Below are 23,268 nucleotides of genomic sequence, written 5' to 3' on the forward strand. Positions count from 1 at the left end.
TGTGTGTATCTGCATGTGCATATCACCCTATGTGTACGTCTGTAAGTCATGGTGTGTGTATCTGCATGTGCATATCACCCTATGTGTACGTCTGTAAGTCATGGTGTGTGTATCTGCATGTGCATATCACCCTATGTGTACGTCTGTAAGTCATGGTGTGTGTATCTGCATGTGCATATCCCCCTATGTGTACGTCTGTATGTCATGGTGTGTGTATCTGCATGTGCATATCACCCTATGTGTACGTCTGTAAGTCATGGTGTGTGTATCTGCATGTGCATATCACCCTATGTGTACATCTGTATGTCATGGTGTGTGTATCTGCATGTGCATATCACCCTATGTGTATGTCTGTAAGTCATGGTGTGTGTATCTGCATGTGCATATCACCCTATGTGTATGTCTGTAAGTCATGGTGTGTGTATCTGCATGTGCATATCACCCTATGTGTACATCTGTATGTCATGGTGTGTGTATCTGCATGTGCATATCACCCTATGTGTACGTCTGTAAGTCATGGTGTGTGTATCTGCATGTGCATATCACCCTATGTGTACGTCTGTAAGTCATGGTGTGTGTATCTGCATGTGCATATCACCCTATGTGTACGTCTGTAAGTCATGGTGTGTGTATCTGCATGTGCATATCCCCCTATGTGTACGTCTGTATGTCATGGTGTGTGTATCTGCATGTGCATATCACCCTATGTGTACGTCTGTAAGTCATGGTGTGTGTATCTGCATGTGCATATCACCCTATGTGTACATCTGTAAGTCATGGTGTGTGTATCTGCATGTGCATATCACCCTATGTGTACGTCTGTAAGTCATGGTGTGTGTATCTGCATGTGCATATCACCCTATGTGTACGTCTGTAAGTCATGGTGTGTGTATCTGCATGTGCATATCCCCCTATGTGTACATCTGTAAGTAAGTCATGGTGTGTGTATCTGCATGTGCATATCACCCTATGTGTACGTCTGTAAGTCATGGTGTGTGTATCTGCATGTGCATATCACCCTATGTGTACGTCTGTAAGTCATGGTGTGTGTATCTGCATGTGCATATCACCCTATGTGTACGTCTGTATGTCATGGTGTGTATCTGCATGTGCATATCCCCCTATGTGTACGTCTGTAAGTCATGGTGTGTGTATCTGCATGTGCATATCACCCTATGTGTACGTCTGTAAGTCATGGTGTGTGTATCTGCATGTGCATATCACCCTATGTGTACGTCTGTAAGTCATGGTGTGTGTATCTGCATGTGCATATCCCCCTATGTGTACATCTGTAAGTAAGTCTTGGTGTGTGTATCTGCATGTGCATATCACCCTATGTGTACGTCTAAGTCATGGTGTGTGTATCTGCATGTGCATATCACCCTATGTGTACGTCTGTAAGTCATGGTGTGTGTATCTGCATGTGCATATCACCCTATGTGTACGTCTGTAAGTCATGGTGTGTGTATCTGCATGTGCATATCACCCTATGTGTACGTCTGTAAGTCATGGTGTGTGTATCTGCATGTGCATATCCCCCTATGTGTACATCTGTAAGTAAGTCATGGTGTGTGTATCTGCATGTGCATATCACCCTATGTGTACGTCTGTAAGTCATGGTGTGTGTATCTGCATGTGCATATCACCCTATGTGTACGTCTGTAAGTCATGGTGTGTGTATCTGCATGTGCATATCACCCTATGTGTACGTCTGTAAGTCATGGTGTGTGTATCTGCATGTGCATATCACCCTATGTGTACGTCTGTAAGTCATGGTGTGTGTATCTGCATGTGCATATCCCCCTATGTGTACGTCTAAGTCATGGTGTGTGTATCTGCATGTGCATATCACCCTATGTGTACGTCTAAGTCATGGTGTGTGTATCTGCATGTGCATATCCCCCTATGTGTACATCTGTAAGTAAGTCATGGTGTGTGTATCTGCATGTGCATATCACCCTATGTGTACGTCTGTATGTCATGGTGTGTGTATCTGCATGTGCATATCACCCTATGTGTACGTCTGTATGTCATGGTGTGTGTATCTGCATGTGCATATCCCCCTATGTGTACATCTGTAAGTAAGTCATGGTGTGTGTATCTGCATGTGCATATCACCCTATGTGTACATCTGTATGTCATGGTGTGTGTATCTGCATGTGCATATCACCCTATGTGTACGTCTGTAAGTAAGTCATGGTGTGTGTATCTGCATGTGCATATCACCCTATGTGTACATCTGTATGTCATGGTGTGTGTATCTGCATGTGCATATCACCCTATGTGTACGTCTGTAAGTCATGGTGTGTGTATCTGCATGTGCATATCACCCTATGTGTACGTCTGTATGTCATGGTGTGTGTATCTGCATGTGCATATCACCCTATGTGTACGTCTGTAAGTAAGTCATGGTGTGTGTATCTGCATGTGCATATCACCCTATGTGTACATCTGTATGTCATGGTGTGTATCTGCATGTGCATATCACCCTATGTGTACGTCTGTAAGTCATGGTGTGTGTATCTGCATGTGCATATCACCCTATGTGTACGTCTGTAAGTCATGGTGTGTGTATCTGCATGTGCATATCACCCTATGTGTACGTCTGTAAGTCATGGTGTGTGTATCTGCATGTGCATATCACCCTATGTGTACGTCTGTAAGTCATGGTGTGTGTATCTGCATGTGCATATCCCCCTATGTGTACGTCTGTAAGTAAGTCATGGTGTGTGTATCTGCATGTGCATATCACCCTATGTGTACATCTGTATGTCATGGTGTGTGTATCTGCATGTGCATATCACCCTATGTGTATGTCTGTAAGTCATGGTGTGTGTATCTGCATGTGCATATCACCCTATGTGTACGTCTGTAAGTCATGGTGTGTGTATCTGCATGTGCATATCACCCTATGTGTACGTCTGTATGTCATGGTGTGTGTATCTGCATGTGCATATCACCCTATGTGTACGTCTGTAAGTCATGGTGTGTGTATCTCCATGTGCATATCACCCTATGTGTACGTCTGTAAGTCATGGTGTGTGTATCTGCATGTGCATATCACCCTATGTGTACGTCTGTAAGTCATGGTGTGTGTATCTGCATGTGCATATCACCCTATGTGTACGTCTAAGTCATGGTGTGTATATCTGCATGTGCATATCACCCTATGTGTACGTCTGTAAGTCATGGTGTGTGTATCTGCATGTGCATATCACCCTATGTGTATGTCTGTAAGTCATGGTGTGTGTATCTGCATGTGCATATCACCCTATGTGTACGTCTGTATGTCATGGTGTGTATCTGCATGTGCATATCCCCCTATGTGTACGTCTGTATGTCATGGTGTGTGTATCTGCATGTGCATTTCACCCTATGTGTACGTCTGTAAGTAAGTCATGGTGTGTGTATCTGCATGTGCATATCACCCTATGTGTACATCTGTATGTCATGGTGTGTGTATCTGCATGTGCATATCACCCTATGTGTACGTCTGTAAGTCATGGTGTGTGTATCTGCATGTGCATATCACCCTATGTGTACATCTGTATGTCATGGTGTGTGTATCTGCATGTGCATATCCCCCTATGTGTACATCTGTAAGTAAGTCATGGTGTGTGTATCTGCATGTGCATATCACCCTATGTGTACGTCTGTAAGTAAGTCATGGTGTGTGTATCTGCATGTGCATATCACCCTATGTGTACATCTGTATGTCATGGTGTGTGTATCTGCATGTGCATATCACCCTATGTGTACGTCTGTAAGTCATGGTGTGTGTATCTGCATGTGCATATCCCCCTATGTGTACGTCTGTAAGTCATGGTGTGTGTATCTGCATGTGCATATCACCCTATGTGTACGTCTGTAAGTCATGGTGTGTGTATCTGCATGTGCATATCACCCTATGTGTACGTCTGTATGTCATGGTGTGTATCTGCATGTGCATATCCCCCTATGTGTACGTCTGTATGTCATGGTGTGTGTATCTGCATGTGCATATCCCCCTATGTGTACATCTGTAAGTAAGTCATGGTGTGTGTATCTGCATGTGCATATCACCCTATGTGTACGTCTGTAAGTCATGGTGTGTGTATCTGCATGTGCATATCACCCTATGTGTACGTCTGTAAGTCATGGTGTGTGTATCTGCATGTGCATATCACCCTATGTGTACGTCTGTATGTCATGGTGTGTATCTGCATGTGCATATCCCCCTATGTGTACGTCTGTATGTCATGGTGTGTGTATCTGCATGTGCATATCACCCTATGTGTACGTCTGTATGTCATGGTGTGTGTATCTGCATGTGCATATCACCCTATGTGTACGTCTGTAAGTCATGGTGTGTGTATCTGCATGTGCATATCACCCTATGTGTACGTCTGTAAGTCATGGTGTGTGTATCTGCATGTGCATATCACCCTATGTGTATGTCTGTAAGTAAGTCATGCTGTGTGTATCTGCATGTGCATATCACCCTATGTGTACATCTGTATGTCATGGTGTGTGTATCTGCATGTGCATATCACCCTATGTGTACATCTGTATGTCATGGTGTGTGTATCTGCATGTGCATATCACCCTATGTGTACGTCTGTAAGTCATGGTGTGTGTATCTGCATGTGCATATCACCCTATGTGTACGTCTGTAAGTCATGGTGTGTGTATCTGCATGTGCATATCCCCCTATGTGTACATCTGTAAGTAAGTCATGGTGTGTGTATCTGCATGTGCATATCACCCTATGTGTACGTCTGTAAGTCATGGTGTGTGTATCTGCATGTGCATATCACCCTATGTGTACGTCTGTAAGTCATGGTGTGTGTATCTGCATGTGCATATCACCCTATGTGTACGTCTGTAAGTCATGGTGTGTGTATCTGCATGTGCATATCACCCTATGTGTACGTCTGTAAGTCATGGTGTGTGTATCTGCATGTGCATATCACCCTATGTGTATGTCTGTATGTCATGGTGTGTATATCTGCATGTGCATATCCCCCTATGTGTACATCTGTAAGTCATGGTGTGTGTATCTGCATGTGCATATCACCCTATGTGTACATCTGTATGTCATGGTGTGTGTATCTGCATGTGCATATCACCCTATGTGTACGTCTGTAAGTCATGGTGTGTGTATCTGCATGTGCATATCACCCTATGTGTACGTCTGTAAGTCATGGTGTGTGTATCTGCATGTGCATATCACCCTATGTGTACATCTGTATGTCATGGTGTGTGTATCTGCATGTGCATATCCCCCTATGTGTACATCTGTAAGTAAGTCATGGTGTGTGTATCTGCATGTGCATATCACCCTATGTGTACGTCTGTAAGTCATGGTGTGTGTATCTGCATGTGCATATCACCCTATGTGTACGTCTGTAAGTCATGGTGTGTGTATCTGCATGTGCATATCACCCTATGTGTACGTCTGTAAGTCATGGTGTGTGTATCTGCATGTGCATATCACCCTATGTGTACGTCTGTAAGTCATGGTGTGTGTATCTGCATGTGCATATCACCCTATGTGTACGTCTGTAAGTCATGGTGTGTGTATCTGCATGTGCATATCCCCCTATGTGTACATCTGTAAGTAAGTCTTGGTGTGTGTATCTGCATGTGCATATCACCCTATGTGTACGTCTAAGTCATGGTGTGTATATCTGCATGTGCATATCACCCTATGTGTACGTCTGTAAGTCATGGTGTGTGTATCTGCATGTGCATATCACCCTATGTGTACGTCTGTAAGTCATGGTGTGTGTATCTGCATGTGCATATCACCCTATGTGTACGTCTGTATGTCATGGTGTGTGTATCTGCATGTGCATATCACCCTATGTGTACGTCTGTAAGTCATGGTGTGTGTATCTGCATGTGCATATCACCCTATGTGTACGTCTGTATGTCATGGTGTGTATCTGCATGTGCATATCCCCCTATGTGTACGTCTGTATGTCATGGTGTGTGTATCTGCATGTGCATTTCACCCTATGTGTACGTCTGTAAGTAAGTCATGGTGTGTGTATCTGCATGTGCATATCACCCTATGTGTACATCTGTATGTCATGGTGTGTGTATCTGCATGTGCATATCACCCTATGTGTATGTCTGTAAGTCATGGTGTGTGTATCTGCATGTGCATATCCCCCTATGTGTACGTCTGTATGTCATGGTGTGTGTATCTGCATGTGCATATCACCCTATGTGTATGTCTGTAAGTCATGGTGTGTGTATCTGCATGTGCATATCCCCCTATGTGTACGTCTGTAAGTCATGGTGTGTGTATCTGCATGTGCATATCACCCTATGTGTACGTCTGTAAGTCATGGTGTGTGTATCTGCATGTGCATATCACCCTATGTGTACGTCTGTATGTCATGGTGTGTGTATCTGCATGTGCATATCCCCCTATGTGTACGTCTGTAAGTCATGGTGTGTGTATCTGCATGTGCATATCCCCCTATGTGTACGTCTAAGTCATGGTGTGTGTATCTGCATGTGCATATCACCCTATGTGTACGTCTGTAAGTCATGGTGTGTGTATCTGCATGTGCATATCCCCCTATGTGTACGTCTGTAAGTAAGTCATGGTGTGTATATCTGCATGTGCATATCACCCTATGTGTACGTCTGTAAGTCATGGTGTGTGTATCTGCATGTGCATATCCCCCTATGTGTACATCTGTATGTCATGGTGTGTGTATCTGCATGTGCATATCACCCTATGTGTACGTCTAAGTCATGGTGTGTATATCTGCATGTGCATATCACCCTATGTGTACGTCTGTAAGTCATGGTGTGTGTATCTGCATGTGCATATCACCCTATGTGTACATCTGTAAGTAAGTCATGGTGTGTGTATCTGCATGTGCATATCACCCTATGTGTACGTCTGTAAGTAAGTCATGGTGTGTGTATCTGCATGTGCATATCACCCTATGTGTACATCTGTAAGTAAGTCATGGTGTGTGTATCTGCATGTGCATATCACCCTATGTGTACGTCTGTAAGTAAGTCATGGTGTGTGTATCTGCATGTGCATATCACCCTATGTGTACGTCTGTAAGTCATGGTGTGTGTATCTGCATGTGCATATCACCCTATGTGTACGTCTGTAAGTCATGGTGTGTATATCTGCATGTGCATATCACCCTATGTGTACGTCTGTAAGTCATGGTGTGTGTATCTGCATGTGCATATCACCCTATGTGTACGTCTGTATGTCATGGTGTGTATATCTGCATGTGCATATCCCCCTATGTGTACATCTGTATGTCATGGTGTGTGTATCTGCATGTGCATATCACCCTATGTGTACGTCTGTAAGTCATGGTGTGTATATCTGCATGTGCATATCACCCTATGTGTACGTCTGTAAGTCATGGTGTGTGTATCTGCATGTGCATATCACCCTATGTGTACGTCTGTATGTCATGGTGTGTATATCTGCATGTGCATATCCCCCTATGTGTACATCTGTAAGTCATGGTGTGTGTATCTGCATGTGCATATCACCCTATGTGTACGTCTGTAAGTCATGGTGTGTGTATCTGCATGTGCATATCACCCTATGTGTACGTCTGTATGTCATGGTGTGTATATCTGCATGTGCATATCCCCCTATGTGTACATCTGTATGTCATGGTGTGTGTATCTCCATGTGCATATCATCCTTTGATTGCATCTGTGATGGTTCTTGTTTACAATCCTTTTCTATCTGCATGTGCATTTGGTCCTTACCAGGGGTGGCATGTGTCCTATGTGCAGTTGGCCGCTGTTGACCTGTTGTTGGGCTTGGGGCATGGAGCCCACCTGGAAGTTCTCTGGACCACCAGCACCGGAGCGCATGATTGCCGGCAAAGCCACAGAACCGTGTTCCACTTTTCCAACCTGGTTAAACTGCTGCTGGAGAACTGTGGACCTGACAACAAGTGAGATCTTTATAAACCCAATGGTCACACTAGGAAGGGGATAACAAAATGGGAAGTAAATCTTACTTTTTGGGGGAAACCGAGTCCTCCAGCATAGTTGACTCCTCATCACCCTCCAGTCCAAAATGATCTTTGCTTTTTTTCTGCACAGTGAGAGAAATACATTTAACTGAAGGATGTATTCACATAACCTAGTTAGATATTATGGTTTAGGGTCAGGTTTTGGGCTCTAACATTTTAATTGTGAAATTTGTGTTACATCTTAGGTCTGTGAAGATCATCAGAGTTAAGCAGGCTGAGGAAGGTCTCATAGTTTAAGGTAGAGTTAAGCAGGCTGAGGAAGGTCTCATAGTTTAAGGTAGAGTTAAGCAGGCTGAGAAAGGTCTCAGTTTCAGGTAGAGTTAAGAAGGCTGAGGAAGGTCTCATAGTTTAAGGTAGAGTTAAGCAGGCTGAGGAAGGTCTCATAGTTTAAGGTAGAGTTAAGCAGGCTGAGAAAGGTCTCATAGTTTAAGGTAGAGTTAAGCAGGCTGAGAAAGGTCTCATAGTTTAAGGTAGAGTTAAGCAGGCTTAGGAAGGTCTCAGTTTAAGGTAGAGTTAAGCTGGCTGAGAAAGGTCTCAGTTTCAGGTAGAGTTAAGCAGGCTGAGGAAGCTCTCTTAGTTTAAGGTAGAGTTAAGCAGGCCGAGGAAGGTCTCTTAGATTAAGGTAGAGTTAAGCAGGCTGAGGAAGGTCTCTTAGATAGATTAAGGTAGAGTTAAGCAGGCTGAGGAAGCTCTCTTAGTTTAAGGTAGAGTTAAGCAGGCTGAGGGAGGTCTCACAGTTTAAGGTAGAGTTAAGCAGGCTGAGGAAGGTCTCAGTTTAAGGTAGAATTAAGCAGGCTGAGGAATGTCTCAGTTTAAGGTAGAATTAAGCAGGATGAGGAATGTCTCAGTTTCAGGTAGAGTTAAGCAGGCTGAGGAAGGTCTCTTAGATTAAGGTAGAGTTAAGCAGGCTAAAGAAGGTCCCTTAGTTTAAGGTAGAGTTAAGCAGGCTGAGGAAGGTCTCTTAGTTTAAGGTAGAGTTAAGCAGGCTGAGAAAGGTCTCAGTTTCAGGTAGAGTTAAGCAGGCTGAGGAAGGTCCCTTAGTTTAAGGTAGAGTTAAGCAGGCTGAGGAAAGTCTCTTAGTTTAAGGTAGAGTTAAGCAGGGTGAGGAAGGTCTCATAGTTTAAGGTAGAGTTAAGCAGGCTGAGGAAAGTCTCTTAGTTTAAGGTAGAGTTAAGTAGGCTGAGGAAGGTCTCAGTTTAAGGTAGAGTTAAGCAGGCTGAGGAAGGTCTCATAGTTTAAGGTAGAGTTAAGCAGGCTGAGGAAGGTCTCTTAGTTTAAGGTAGAGTTAAGCAGGCTGAGGAAGCTCTCTTAGTTTAAAGTAGAGTTAAGCAGGCTGAGGAATATCTCTTAGTTTCAGGTAGAGTTAAGCAGGCTGAGGAAGGTCTCAGTTTCAGGTAGAGTTAAGCAGGCTGAGGAAAGTCTCTTAGTTTAAGGTAGAGTTAAGCAGGCTGAGGAAGGTCTCTTAGTTTAAGGTAGAGTTAAGCAGGCTGAGGAATATCTCTTAGTTTAAGGTAGAGTTAAGCAGGCTGAGGAAGGTCTTGTAGTTTAAGGTAGAGTTAAGCAGGCTGAGGAAGGTCTCTTAGTTTAAGGTAGAGTTAAGCAGGCTGAGGAAGGTCTCTTAGTTTAAGGTAGAGTTAAGCAGGCTGAGGAAGGTCTCTTAGTTTAAGGTAGAGTTAAGCAGGCTGAGGAAGGTCTCTTAGTTTAAGGTAGAGTTAAGCAGGCTGAGGAAGGTCCCTTAGTTTAAGGTAGAGTTTAGCAGGCTGAGGAAAGTCTCTTAGTTTAAGGTAGAGTTAAGCAGGCTGAGGAAGGTCCCTTAGTTTAAGGTAGAGTTTAGCAGGCTGAGGAAAGTCTCTTAGTTTAAGGTAGAGTTAAGCAGGCTGAGGAAGGTCCCTTAGTTTAAGGTAGAGTTTAGCAGGCTGAGGAAAGTCTCTTAGTTTAAGGTAGAGTTAAGCAGGCTGAGAAAGGTCCCTTAGTTTAAGGTAGAGTTAAGCAGGCTGAGGAAGGTTTCTTAGTTTAAGGTAGAGTTAAGCAGGCTGAGGAAGGTCTCAAACTCTGCTTAACACTGAACCCAATTTTTTTCTTTCGTGATTCAGATAGAGCATGAAATTTTAAGCAACTTTCTAATTTACTCCTATTAAAAAAAATTCTTCATTCTCTTGGTATCTTTATTTGAAATGCAAGAATGTAAGTTTAGATGCCGGCCCATTTTTGGTGAACCTGGGTTGTCCTTGCTGATTGGTGGATAAATTAATTCAGCAATAAAAAAGTGCTGTCTAGAGTTCTGATAAAAAAAAGCTTAGATGCCTTCTTTTTCAAATAAACATAGCAAGAGAATGAAGAAAATTTGATAAAAGGAGTAAATTAGAAAGTTGTTTAAAATTGCAAGCTCTATCTGAATCACAAAAGAAAAAAATTGGATTCAGTGTCCCTTTAAGGTAGAGTTAAGCAGGCTGATAAAGTTCTTAGTTTCAGGAAGAGTTAAGCAGGCTGAGAAAGGTATCAGTTTAAGGTAGAGTTAATGGGAGAGTCAAGTCCAAAAATAACTCATGATTCAAATAGGGCATGTAATTTTAAACAACTTTCCAATTTACTTTTATCACCAATTTTGCTTTGTTCTCTTGGTATTTTTATTTTAAAACTAAACCTAGGATGTTCATATGCTAATTTCTTAGACCTTGAAGGCCGCCTCTAATCTAAATGCATTTTGATAGTTTTTCACCACTAGAGGGCATTAGTTCATGTGTTTCATATAGATAACATTGAGCTCACGCCTCTGCCAGGCTCATCGTCCTTGCACGCCGCTCTTCATCTGCCGCACCTCTCTGCCAATCCCTTCACTGGCTTCCTCTTGCCTCCCGTCCCCATCGCTATGCTCATGATCTCCTACTCTCCTCCTCTTGTTACCTCCTCACATTCCCGTCTACAAGATTTCTCCAGACTGGCTCACATCTTGTGGAACTCTCTGCCTCGCTCCACAAGAATCTCCCCTAGTTTTAAAAGCTTCAAGTGCTCCCTGAAGACTCACTGTTCAGGGACGCTTACAACCTACACTAACCTTCCTATCTCCACTGCTATACCCTAAAACCCCATAGCATGTAAGCCTATGAGCCCAGCTGTTTGTAGTTCACCTTCATAAGCGTCGATTTCAGCAGTGCAACTCTCGGCAGGACCCTCTCTCCCCATTTGATCCCTGTAATCGATTTTTACATACCACCTATGTTCATAGCGCTGCAGAATCTGTTGGCGCGCTACAAATACCTGATAATAATAATGCTTGTGAATTTACCATGGAGTCAGCTCTGATTGGCTAAAATGCAAGTCTGTCAAAAGAACTGAAATAAGGGGGCAGTCTGCTGAGGCTTAGATACAAGGTAATTACAGAGGTAAAATGTGTATAACTATTGGTTATGCAAAACTGGGGAATTGGTAATTAAGGGATTATCTATCTTTTAAAACAACAAACATTCTGTTGTTGACTGTCCCTTTAAGCAGGCTGAGGAAGGTCTCAGTTTCAGGTAGAGTTAAGCAGGCTGAGGAAGGTCTCATAGTTTCAGGTAGAGTTAAGCAGGCTGAGGAAGGTCTCATAGTTTCAGGTAGAGTTAAGCAGGCTGAGGAAGGTCTCATAGTTTCAGGTAGAGTTAAGCAGGCTGAGGAAGGTCTCATAGTTTCAGGTAGAGTTAAGCAGGCTGAGGAAGGTCTCATAGTTTCAGGTAGAGTTAAGCAGGCTGAGGAAGGTCTCATAGTTTCAGGTAGAGTTAAGCAGGCTGAGGAAGGTCTCATAGTTTCAGGTAGAGTTAAGCAGGCTGAGGAAGGTCTCAGTTTCAGGTAGAGTTAAGCAGGCTGAGGAAGGTCTCATAGTTTCAGGTAGAGTTAAGCAGGCTGAGGAAGGTCTCATAGTTTCAGGTAGAGTTAAGCAGGCTGAGGAAGTTCTCAGTTTCAGGTAGAGTTAAGCAGGCTGAGGAAGGTCTCAGTTTCAGGTAGAGTTAAGCAGGCTGAGGAAGGTCAGTTAGTTTAAGGTAGAGTTAAGCAGGCTGAGGAAGCTCTTAGTTTAAGGTTGAGTTAAGCAGGCTAAGGAAGGTCTCAGTTTCTGGGTGAGTTAAGCAGGCTGAGGAAGGTATCATAGTTTAAGGTAGAGTTAAGCAGGCTGCGGAAGGTCTCTTAGTTTAAGGTAGAATTAAGCAGGCTGTGGAAGGTCTCTTAGTTTAAGGTAGAGTTAAGCAGGCTGCGGAAGGTCTCTTAGCCTAAGGTAGAGTTAAGCAGGCTGAGGAAGGTCTTAGTTTAAGGTAGAGTTAAGCAGGCTGAGGAAGGTCTCATAGTTTAAGGTAGAGTTAAGCAGGCTAAGGAAGGTCTCCGTTTCAGGGTGAGTTAAGCAGACTGGGGAAGGTCAGTTAGTTTAAGGTAGAGTTAAGCAGGCTGAGGAAACTCTTAGTTTAAGGTTGAGTTAAGCAGGCTAAGGAAGGTCTCAGTTTCAGGGTGAGTTAAGCAGGCTGAGGAAGGTATCATAGTTTAAGGTAGAGTTAAGTAGGCTATGGACTAGAGGTTGAGATCTAGCTTTGTGGATCAAGGACTCAGCAGCCCCCGGTTTGACACAAAAATCTCATCCTGACAGAGACCTAGGAGAATCAGCTGCAGGGCAAGGACAATCTCCCAGATGTAACAGCCTCACCCAACCGCTGACAGGAGCCTGAAGATGAAAGAAAAGCAGAATAGCCAACCCAGGTTTTCTATATAGGGATAACAAATTGTTGGAGTAGTAGTAAGGACTACCTCACCGACCTCCAACAGCTAATAGCCACCATTACACTTGCTAAAGAGGATTACAGCATTGCCCCAATCTTTTTTTTTTTTTTTTTTGCAGGGAAAATAACCATTAAAGGATTAAATAATATTAAAAATCACCTCAATAAGAGGGCAATTAACCTATTAAACTGCAGACATGTTGCAACACCCTGAGAAGAACACCTCAATCAGAGAGAGAATATATTATATAGTACCCTCTACAGAAAATATGTACTCATCATACTGTATAACGAAAACTGAACACCAAAACTAGGCAAACCTGAAAATAAACATATCGGGTTAAAACTGCCCTATATTCAGCCACAATATACATAATCTGTAGAATTGTATCAAATAAGAGGAAAAGAGAAATATATCATATAATTCGTCTTAAAGAGGATAAAACATGAATACCCCAATAAAATAACTGCATAGTTCTAGAAGGGATAACATTGAATTGCCACTCGATGGCAGCAAATAACAAACATCCCTAGAAATAATATATAAAAATAATAATTTCAAGACCAAAGTCAGATTAAGTACATGAAATAAAGGATACAATGAACTCGCAATCACAAATTCAGCCGTACCCAATAATAAAGTACCATGGAGTAGAACAGTAGCACAACCATTTAGTTGTAGCATAGCCATTTAGGGATTATTAAGTATATGAGAGCCTAACCCTTTGTTTGTGTGCTCAAATCTGCAATCGTCACCAAATACCTCTATGACCAACCTCTATTTAAAATACCAGAGCGCAACACCACAAACTAACATAGCTGTGCTAATGTATCCACCAATAATGGCGGTCTTAACTATGTACTGCCTTTGAATCAGACTCCTCTGCCAAAAAAAACCCCCAAGAAGTGGCAAAAATCTACTAATAGCCACCATAACTCAGCTACTCACTAACACGCAAAGCGGTCTCACTGCCGCAATCGCGATCAGAAAGAAAGGGGGAAACCTGACAGGATAACAGACTGAGAGCTACTGCAATACTAACGGCCAAAAGCTAGCCTGAAGACTCATTGGGCACGAAATGTAACAGCACCATAAACAGTCTGATCCCGCAAATAGCAGAAAGAGGGAAATAAACACTGCAAATAGCCATAATTGAAACTGTGCCCCTATAACTATAAGAACACCTCAAATAGCCGCACAAACGGATCATACAGCGATAGGAAGCCTGGGTGCTTATCTATAAAATTACCTAGCAATGTAAGCAGCAAAATCCCTGACCCTTGTAAAACACCAAGGTAGCTTCTCAGCCGCAAATATCCCAAATTAAGGGATATATAACTAATAAAAATACAAACCCCTTCTGAGGGTAGCAGGTCCCACTAGGTCCCTGAACATCCCAGACCTTCTGATATTCTTCATCCAGGAAATATATATACAAAAGGACTTACCCTTGAGGGTCTTCTTCTGTGGAGCAGTCACAGCAGCTCCAGGTCTGTTAGCCTCATCTGACTGCTGATAGGGATCTAAAGACACAAGAAAAACAGAGTAACCAACCCTGGTTTTCTCTAAAGGGGATAGCATACATTGTTGAAGTTAAAGTAAAGACTACCTTACCGACCTCCAACAGCTAATAGCCACTATTACTCTTACTAAAGAGAATTACATGGACACAGCATTGCCCCAATCCTTGCTTGCAAAAAAAGTATCCATTAAAGGATTAAATACTTGATTCTCTTCAGACACTATCGTCGTACATCCTCCCAGATATATAAGGCAAATAATGACTGGGGAATTGTGGGAAGTGAGGAAACTTAAAGCTTTGCTGGGGTGTTCTTTGCTTCCTCCTGGTGGCCAGGAGTTGAATTCCCACTAGTATTTAGAATGGATTTGTGGACTCTTCATGCCATTGGAAAGAAAACAGATATTGACGGCAGATAAGAGCCATAAGCCCAGCAAGTCTGCCCAATATTACCTAACAGTATAAACTTATCTACTTTGTAGGATAGACTTATGCTTGTCCCAGGCATAAGTCCCCTACAGTGTTTGTCGCTACTACCTCTTGAGGACGTTTATTCCATAAATCAATCACTCTGTAAAGAAGCTTCCTCAAATTACTCCTGAATCTACTACCCTTTAGCTTGAGCTCATGACCCCTTGTTCTTGAATTTTCCATTTTATGTAAAATACCCACAGCCTCAGTTTTACTAAACCCTTTAATGTACTTGAAAGTTGCTATCATATCACCTCTTTCCCTTCTCTCCTCTAAGCTATTGTCATGTTCTGTCTCAGGATATCATGTGAGAGCCTCATTGTCTGGAACAGTTGCTTTAAAGGAAGATTAGTAGAAGCCATACTGATTGAAAATGAAAACAAATTTATTTAAACAACAAAATACTTTGTTTAAGCAAATAATTGCAGAATATTTAAATATGCTACTCAGGTATGTTAAGACCACATACAGCAGGAGTGAAAATAAAGAAAACTAGTAAGCAGAGATGCAGATTCAAAAAGGAAAGTCTTTCTCTTGGTAATAACTGAAATGTAAGATTTGCACAAGGCAGAAAACAACTTGCAAACTGGTAACAGGTTTAAAGGTAAAGTCTCTCTCCTTGTAATTGCTGAGTGCAGAAATTGCACAATGCAGGAAACAACTTGCAAACTGGTAACAGGTTTAAAGGTAAAGTCTCTCTCCTTGTAATTGCTGAGTGCAGAAATTGCACAATGCAGGAAACAACTTGCAAACTGGTAACAGGTTTAAAGGTAAAGTCTCTCTCCTTGTACTTGCTGAGTGCAGGAATTGCACAATGCAGGAAACAACTTGCAAACTGGTAACAGGTTTAAAGGTAAAGTCTCTCTCCTTGTAATTGCTGAAGGCAGGAAACAAACTTGCAAACTGGTAAGAGGTTTAAAGGTAAAGGCTTTGCCCTGGTAATACCTTGTAAACAGGTGCAAAGGAAATCTTTCTCCTGGCAATGGCCAAGTGCAGGAATTGCATAAAGCAGGAAACAAACTTGTAGATTGGTAACAGGTTTAAAGGTAAAGGCTTTCTCCTGGTAATACCTTGTAAACAGGTGCAAAGGAAATCTTTCTCCAAAGAAATACAGGAAATAGGGAGGTTTTGCACAGGGTTGGTTCTGATTAATTCCAGAATTGAGAACACCTGTGTGTTGCACAGGTGTAATAACAAGTAAGGCAAATAGTTATTTATCAGATCTTTTAAGATCCATGCTATTGTTGGAACTGGCTGTGGCTCAACATGTAAGCAAACAGAAATAGCAACCACAGAGCCACAGGTTCAAATCCCTATACAGCCCTTCTTAGCAGAATGCCTCCCAGACCTTTTCTTTTTCTTTTTAGTCTGGAGGCTTGGTTCATGACAGATGCCCCCTCCAAAGAGCGCACTCTGGGCGCTCAAAGCCTGATCAAACATCTGAAGGTGGGATTTACGAACAAGTGTTCCATTTGAAGCCCTAATACAATCAGATGGAATTGATTCTTCGCTTGGAACAGCTGCCTGAGATTGGGGACCCTTAGAAGATATCCCTGTAGGCATAACAAGAGCTGAAAAACCAAGACAGTTTTGATTTAGAGGTTCCTGATTATACCCAGCAGCTTGCAATGGACTGGCTGATGGGCAGAGTACCTCCGGGTAGGAAAAGACCTCTCCTTCAGAGTCAAGGAATTTGTTATCTGGGTCATATCTGCCTGATGGGTAGAGTACCTCCGGGTAAAGTATGACCTCTCCTTCAGAGTCCAGGAATTCATTTTCTGTGCCATTTATATCCAATTCAACCATCTCATCCAATTCTTTCTCAGTCAATGAGTAGCTGGGTGAAGGTGGTGCAAGGAGGTGTGGATCTTTAGAATTGGCAGAGTCTGATTTAGCTGGAAGGTTTGTCACTTATGTCTGATGAGTGACATTTGTTAGCTGGATCTCCAGCCAGGGCAGAAACAAGGTAATGTGCAGGATTTCCAGGAGGTATTTTTGCAGAGTTCCCCAATGTGGTTGATGCAGAAACAGATGCAGTGGCATGGGTAATGGATGTAGTTGGAGTTGTACTCCCAATGACCATCTGTTTCAAATCAGGTACCATTTCTTGAAGCGTGTTAGAAACGGTTGTTTGTAGAATTGATGTATTCTCAGTAGCTGGATCCTCTCCAGGAGTATCTTTAAGTTTGCTAGTGGAAGAATAATTTGTTCCCTTAACATCAGAGTCCATTTTAAACTTGGCTATATCTCGACTTGATCCTCTAGGGGGTCTTACTGGACACCCTGTGATGTGGTGACCAGTTCCCCCACAATAGAAACAGAGGTTAAGCTGTCTTCGCCGAATTTTCTCCTCTTCTGTTAAGGGTTCTTTAAAACCTTTCCTTGTTTGGGAGGTAACTTTAGACAAGGTTTCGGTTGGGAGAGATAACATTTCCACCAGCTCCATAAAGTTAATGAGTATGTCCTTAATAAACTTTAACACTGAATCCAATATAGCAATAATCCCAGAGGGCTCTCTTTTAAGGTCTTCACATTCTGTCATGTTCTGTCTCAGGATATCATGTGAGAGCCTCATTGTCTGGAACAGTTGCTTTAAAGGAAGATTAGTAGAAGCCATACTGATTGAAAATGAAAACAAATTTATTTAAACAACAAAATACTTTGTTTAAGCAAATAATTGCAGAATATTTAAATATGCTACTCAGGTATGTTAAGACCACATACAGCAGGAGTGAAAATAAAGAAAACTAGTAAGCAGAGATGCAGATTCAAAAAGGAAAGTCTTTCTCTTGGTAATAACTGAAATGTAAGATTTGCACAAGGCAGAAAACAACTTGCAAACTGGTAACAGGTTTAAAGGTAAAGTCTCTCTCCTTGTAATTGCTGAGTGCAGAAATTGCACAATGCAGGAAACAACTTGCAAACTGGTAACAGGTTTAAAGGTAAAGTCTCTCTCCTTGTAATTGCTGAGTGCAGAAATTGCACAATGCAGGAAACAACTTGCAAACTGGTAACAGGTTTAAAGGTAAAGTCTCTCTCCTTGTAATTGCTGAGTGCAGAAATTGCACAATGCAGGAAACAACTTGCAAACTGGTAACAGGTTTAAAGGTAAAGTCTCTCTCCTTGTAATTGCTGAGTGCAGAAATTGCACAATGCAGGAAACAACTTGCAAACTGGTAACAGGTTTAAAGGTAAAGTCTCTCTCCTTGTAATTGCTGAGTGCAGAAATTGCACAATGCAGGAAACAACTTGCAAACTGGTAACAGGTTTAAAGGTAAAGTCTCTCTCCTTGTAATTGCTGAAGGCAGGAAACAAACTTGCAAACTGGTAAGAGGTTTAAAGGTAAAGGCTTTGCCCTGGTAATACCTTGTAAACAGGTGCAAAGGAAATCTTTCTCCTGGCAATGGCCAAGTGCAGGAATTGCATAAAGCAGGAAACAAACTTGTAGATTGGTAACAGGTTTAAAGGTAAAGGCTTTCTCCTGGTAATACCTTGTAAACAGGTGCAAAGGTGAAGTCTTTCTCCTGGCAATAGCTGAGTGCAGGAATTTGCATAAAGCAGGAAACAAACTTGAAGATTGGTAACAGGTTTAAAGGTAAAGGCTTTCTCCTGGTAATACCTTGTAAACAGGTGCAAAGGAAATCTTTCTCCAAAGAAATACAGGAAACAGGTTCTGACTTGACAAAACAGATCCAATGTGAAGACACTAATGCAGACTAAAAGCCATCCTTAAATAGGGAGGTTTTGCACAGGGTTGGTTCTGATTAATTCCAGAATTGAGAACACCTGTGTGTTGCACAGGTGTAATAACAAGTAAGGCAAATAGTTATTTATCAGATCTTTTAAGATCCATGCTATTGTTGGAACTGGCTGTGGCTCAACATGTAAGCAAACAGAAATAGCAACCACAGAGCCACAGGTTCAAATCCCTATACAGCCCTTCTTAGCAGAATGCCTCCCAGACCTTTTCTTTTTAGTCTGGAGGCTTGGTTCATGACAGCTATACATAGTTAGGTCATTGAGCCTATCCTAGTAAGTTTTATTTTTTAGACCATGTACCATTTTGGTAGCCCTCCTTTGTACAGATTCAAGTTTGTTAATATCCTTCTGAAGATATGGCCTCCAGAACTGCACACAATACTCAAGATGAGGCCTAACTAATGATCTATAAAGTGGCATAAGAACCTTACTATTTCTACCAATACATCCAAGCATTCTGCTAGCCTTACTCGCTGCATTACTACATTGTTTACTAAGTTTTAAATCATCTGAAATAATAATTCCCAAGTCCTGTTCCTCATCTGTAACAGTCAGTAAAGTGTCATTGAGTCTGTAATTAATATTTGGATTTTTCTTTCCTAAATGCATTATTTTACACTTTGCCGTGTTAAACTTTAGATCCCAGTTGTTTGTCCAATCCTCCAATTGTTGTATATCACTTCTCATTTTGTCTTCCCCCCATGGAACATCCACTCTGTTACAAATTTTTGTATAATCTGCAAACAGACATACTTTCCCCTGTAGCCCTTTTCTGATATCTCTAATATATGTGATAAACAAAACAGGCCATAGAACTGACCCCTGAGGAACACCACTAGTAACAGCCCCCTCTGCTGAATAAACTCCATTTACTAAGACACTTTGTTTTCTGTCCTTAAGCCAGCATTCCACCCAGTTCACAATTTTTGAGTCTAGACCAAGGAGATACAGTTTGTGAATTAGTTTATTGTGTGGGACGGTGTCAAATGCTTTTCTGAATTCTAGATATGCTACATCAACTGCTCCACCCTTGTCTAATACTTTTGTTACATAATCAAAGAAGTCAATTAGATTAGTCTGACATGATCTCCCTGAAGTAAAACCATGCTGATTTTGGTCCTCTAAATGGTTTGTCTTTATGTAAGTCATAATTCTTTCTTTTAAGAGGCTTTCCATTAATTTCCCTACTACTGAAGTTAAACTAACTGGCCAGTAGTTGCCATATTCTTCTCTACTGCCCTTTTTATGAAGAGGTATTACATTTGTTATTCTCCAATCATCTGGGACAGCTCCTGTTAATAGTGACTGATTAAACAGATCAGTTAATGGGACAGTTAGCACTGATCAAAGTTCTTTTAAGACCCTTGGTGAATATTATCAGGACCCACTGCCTTTTTAACATTTATTTTTGAGAATGCTAACAAAACCTCATCCTCTGTAAAAAGGAAATTTATGCTTACCTGATAAATTTATTTCTTTTACAATATGACAAGTCCACGGATTTCATCCTTACTAATCGGATATCGCCTCCTGGTCAACAGGAGGAGGCAAAGAGCACTACAGCAGAGCTGTATATATAGCTCCTCCCTTCCCTCCCACTCCAGTCATTCGACCGAAGTTAGGAAGAGAAAAGAAAAGCCAGGGTACAGAGGTGACTGAAGTTTAACAAAAATAAATACCTGTCTTAGAAAATGACAGGGTGGGCCGTAGACTCATCAAATCGTAAAAGAAATAAATTTATCCGGTAAGCATAAATTTCCTTTTCTATTACAAGATAGGACGAGTCCACGGATTTCAACCTTACTTATGGGATACAATACCAAAGCTATAGGACACGGATGAAAGGGAGGGACAAGACAGGAACCTAAATGGAAGGCACCACTGTTTGAAGAACCTTTCTCCCAAAAACAGCCTCAGACGAGGCAAAAGTATCAAATTTGGAAAATTTGGAAAAAGTGTGAAGAGACGACCAAGTTGCAGTCTTGCAAATCTGTTCAACAGATGCATCATTTTTAAATACCCATGAGGAAGCCACAGCCCTAGTAGAATGAGCCGTAATTCTTTCAGGAGGCTGCTGTCCAGCAGTCTCGTATGCAAAACGGATGATACTCTTCAGCCAAAAAGAAAGAGGTAGCCGTAGCTTTCTGGCCCCTACATTTCCCAGAAAAAAAACAACAAATAATGAAGATGATTGACGAAATTCCTTAGTCGCCTGAAAGTAAAACTTCAGGGCACGGACCACGCCCAAGTTATGTAACAGACGCTTCTTCATAGAAGAAGGATTAGGACACAATGAAGCAACAATTTCCTGATTAATATTTTTGTTGGAAAAAACCTTAGAAGAAAACCAGGTTTGGTACGTAACACTACCTTATCTGAATGAAAAATAAGGTAAGGAGAATCACATTGTAATGCCGAAAGCTCAGAAACTCTGCGAGCAGAAGAAATAGTAACCAAAAATAAAACTTTCCAAGATAAAAATTTAATATCTATGGAATGCATAGGTTCAAACGGAACCCCTTGAAGAACATTAAGAAATAAATTCAAACTCCAAGGAGGAGCAATTGGTCTAAACACAGGCCTGATTCTAGTCAGAGCCTGACAAAACGATTGAACATCCGGATATCTGCCAGATATCCAAGCAATCACCCGGGGAAGGAGAGCAAACGGCAGAAACACATAAGCTAGGTTGAACGACCAAGGCATCTATCAGTTCGGCCTGAGGATCCCTGGACCTGGATCCGTATCTCGGGAGCTTTGCATTCTGACGAGATGCCATAAGATCCAGCTCCGATCTGCCCCATCTGAGAATCAGGGTGGCAAAAACCTCTGGATGGAGTTCCCATTCCCCTGGATGAAATGTCTGTCTGCTCAAAAAATCCGCTTCCCAGTTGTCCACTCCTGGGATGTAGATTGCCGACAGATAACAAGAGTGAGCCTCCGCCCACCAAATTATCTTGGATACTTCTGTCATCGCTAAGGAACTCCTTGTTCCTCCCTGATGATTGATGTAAGCCACAGTCGTGATGTTGTCAGAATGAAATCGGATGAATTTGGCCGAAGCCAACTGAGGCCAAGCCTGAAGCGCATTGAATATTGCTCTCAACTTCAGAATATCGATTGAAAGTAGAGACTCCAACCGACTCCACACACCCTGAGCCGTCGGGGAATTCCATACTGCACCCCATCCTAGTAGACTGGCGTCCGTTGTCACTATCACCCATGAGGGTCTGTGGAAGCACGTCCCTTGGGACAGATGATCCGGCGACAACCACCAAAGAAGAGAGTCCCTTGTCTCCTGATCCAGATCTATCTGAGGAGACAAATTTGCATAATCTCCATTCCACTGTCTGAGCATGCTCAGTTGTAGAGGTCTGAGATGAAAACGAGCAAATGGAATGATGTCCATTGCCGCCACCATCAATCCAATTACCTCCATGCACTGAGCCACTGATGGCCGAGGATTGGACTGAAGGGATCGGCATGCATTCAGAATTTTTAACTTTCTGACTTCCGTCAAAAAGATTTTCATGGATACAGAGTCAATTAGAGTTCCCAGGAAAGGAACCCTTGTCTGTGGAATTAGTGAACTCTTTTTTAGATTCACCTTCCACCCATGAGTCCTTAGAAAGGAAAGAACAATGTCGGTATGAGACTTTGTCAGCTGATAAGACGACGCCTGGATCAGAATATCATCCAGATAAGGCGCCATGTGAAAATTCTGGGTACCACGGCCAGACCAAAAGGAAGAGCCACTTACTGAAAATGTTTGTCCAGAAAAGCAAACCTCAGGAATTTGAGATGATCTCTGTGGATAGGCATATGAAGATATGCATCCTTCAGATCTACGGTAGTCATAAATTGACCCTCCTGGATCAATGGAAGAATGGTACGAAGTGTTTCCATCTGGAAGGATGGAACTCTGAGAAACTTGTTTAGACTCTTGAGGCCTAAAATAGGTCTGAACGTACCCTCTTTTTTTTTTTTTTTTTTTTTAAGAACCTACAAAAAAAATTGAGTAAAACCCCAGTCCCTGCTCCTGAATTGGGACGGGATAGATTACTCCCATGAAAGAGAGGTCTTTTACACAGCATAAAAACACTCTTTATCTGGTTTACAGACAATTGAGAAAGAAGAAACCATCCTCTGGGGAAACTTTCTGATTCTCTCATTCAAGCCTGTATGAAGAAAAAAAAAAGAGACTGCCCCCTACTAAATCCGCTCCGGATCAGGGCCAACCCACCATGCTGACTTGGAAGCAGCAGCAAGATTCAAGACTGGATACCGCAAATTGTGGAAAGACATGAAAACTAGGATGTTCGTGATGTAAAAACAGCTTGCCAGCACGCATACAAGGTACAAGAGCTGTAGCTGATCTCAAACTGCAAACCTCTGCTAGTTAGATAGCTAAGCCAACTCTCAGAGTATTACAGCTGGCTGTCAGAATAATCTCCTTCCAGTCAGGCCCGAACAGGGTCCCCCTTGTAAGGAATAGTCAAAAGTGGAAGTTGAGATGACACATCCACAGACCCAGAGTATGAACAGAAGGCATAGCGAGCTAAGACGGAAGATCCCAAACTCAGAGCCGCCAATTTGGTAGACTGCAAGGAAATATGAGTAATTTAATAACTTAATTTCCGCTAACATTGCAGTGTGTTTCTGTTCCATTCTAAATCCCGAAGGATAAAAGCTATTAGCAGTAATGTACAAATGAAAATACTGCAGAAGCAGGTGGAATCAAAACTCCCAAGCTCCTGC

General features: G+C 42.1%; 1 protein-coding gene across 1 annotated transcript in view; it reads right to left on the reverse strand.

Annotated features, from left to right (window-relative positions):
• The window catches only part of TLN1 (talin 1), a gene marked incomplete in the record, with an annotated part of 895,533 nt that overhangs the window by 668,180 nt on the left and 204,085 nt on the right, over positions 1-23,268 (reverse strand). Inside the window, 2 exon segments of the mRNA XM_053700951.1 lie at positions 7,750-7,930; positions 8,007-8,083. Coding sequence (XP_053556926.1) covers positions 7,750-7,930; positions 8,007-8,083 — 258 coding nt within the window.

This window comes from Bombina bombina, chromosome 2 (assembly GCF_027579735.1).
Source record: "Bombina bombina isolate aBomBom1 chromosome 2, aBomBom1.pri, whole genome shotgun sequence".
NCBI lineage: Eukaryota > Metazoa > Chordata > Amphibia > Anura > Bombinatoridae > Bombina > Bombina bombina.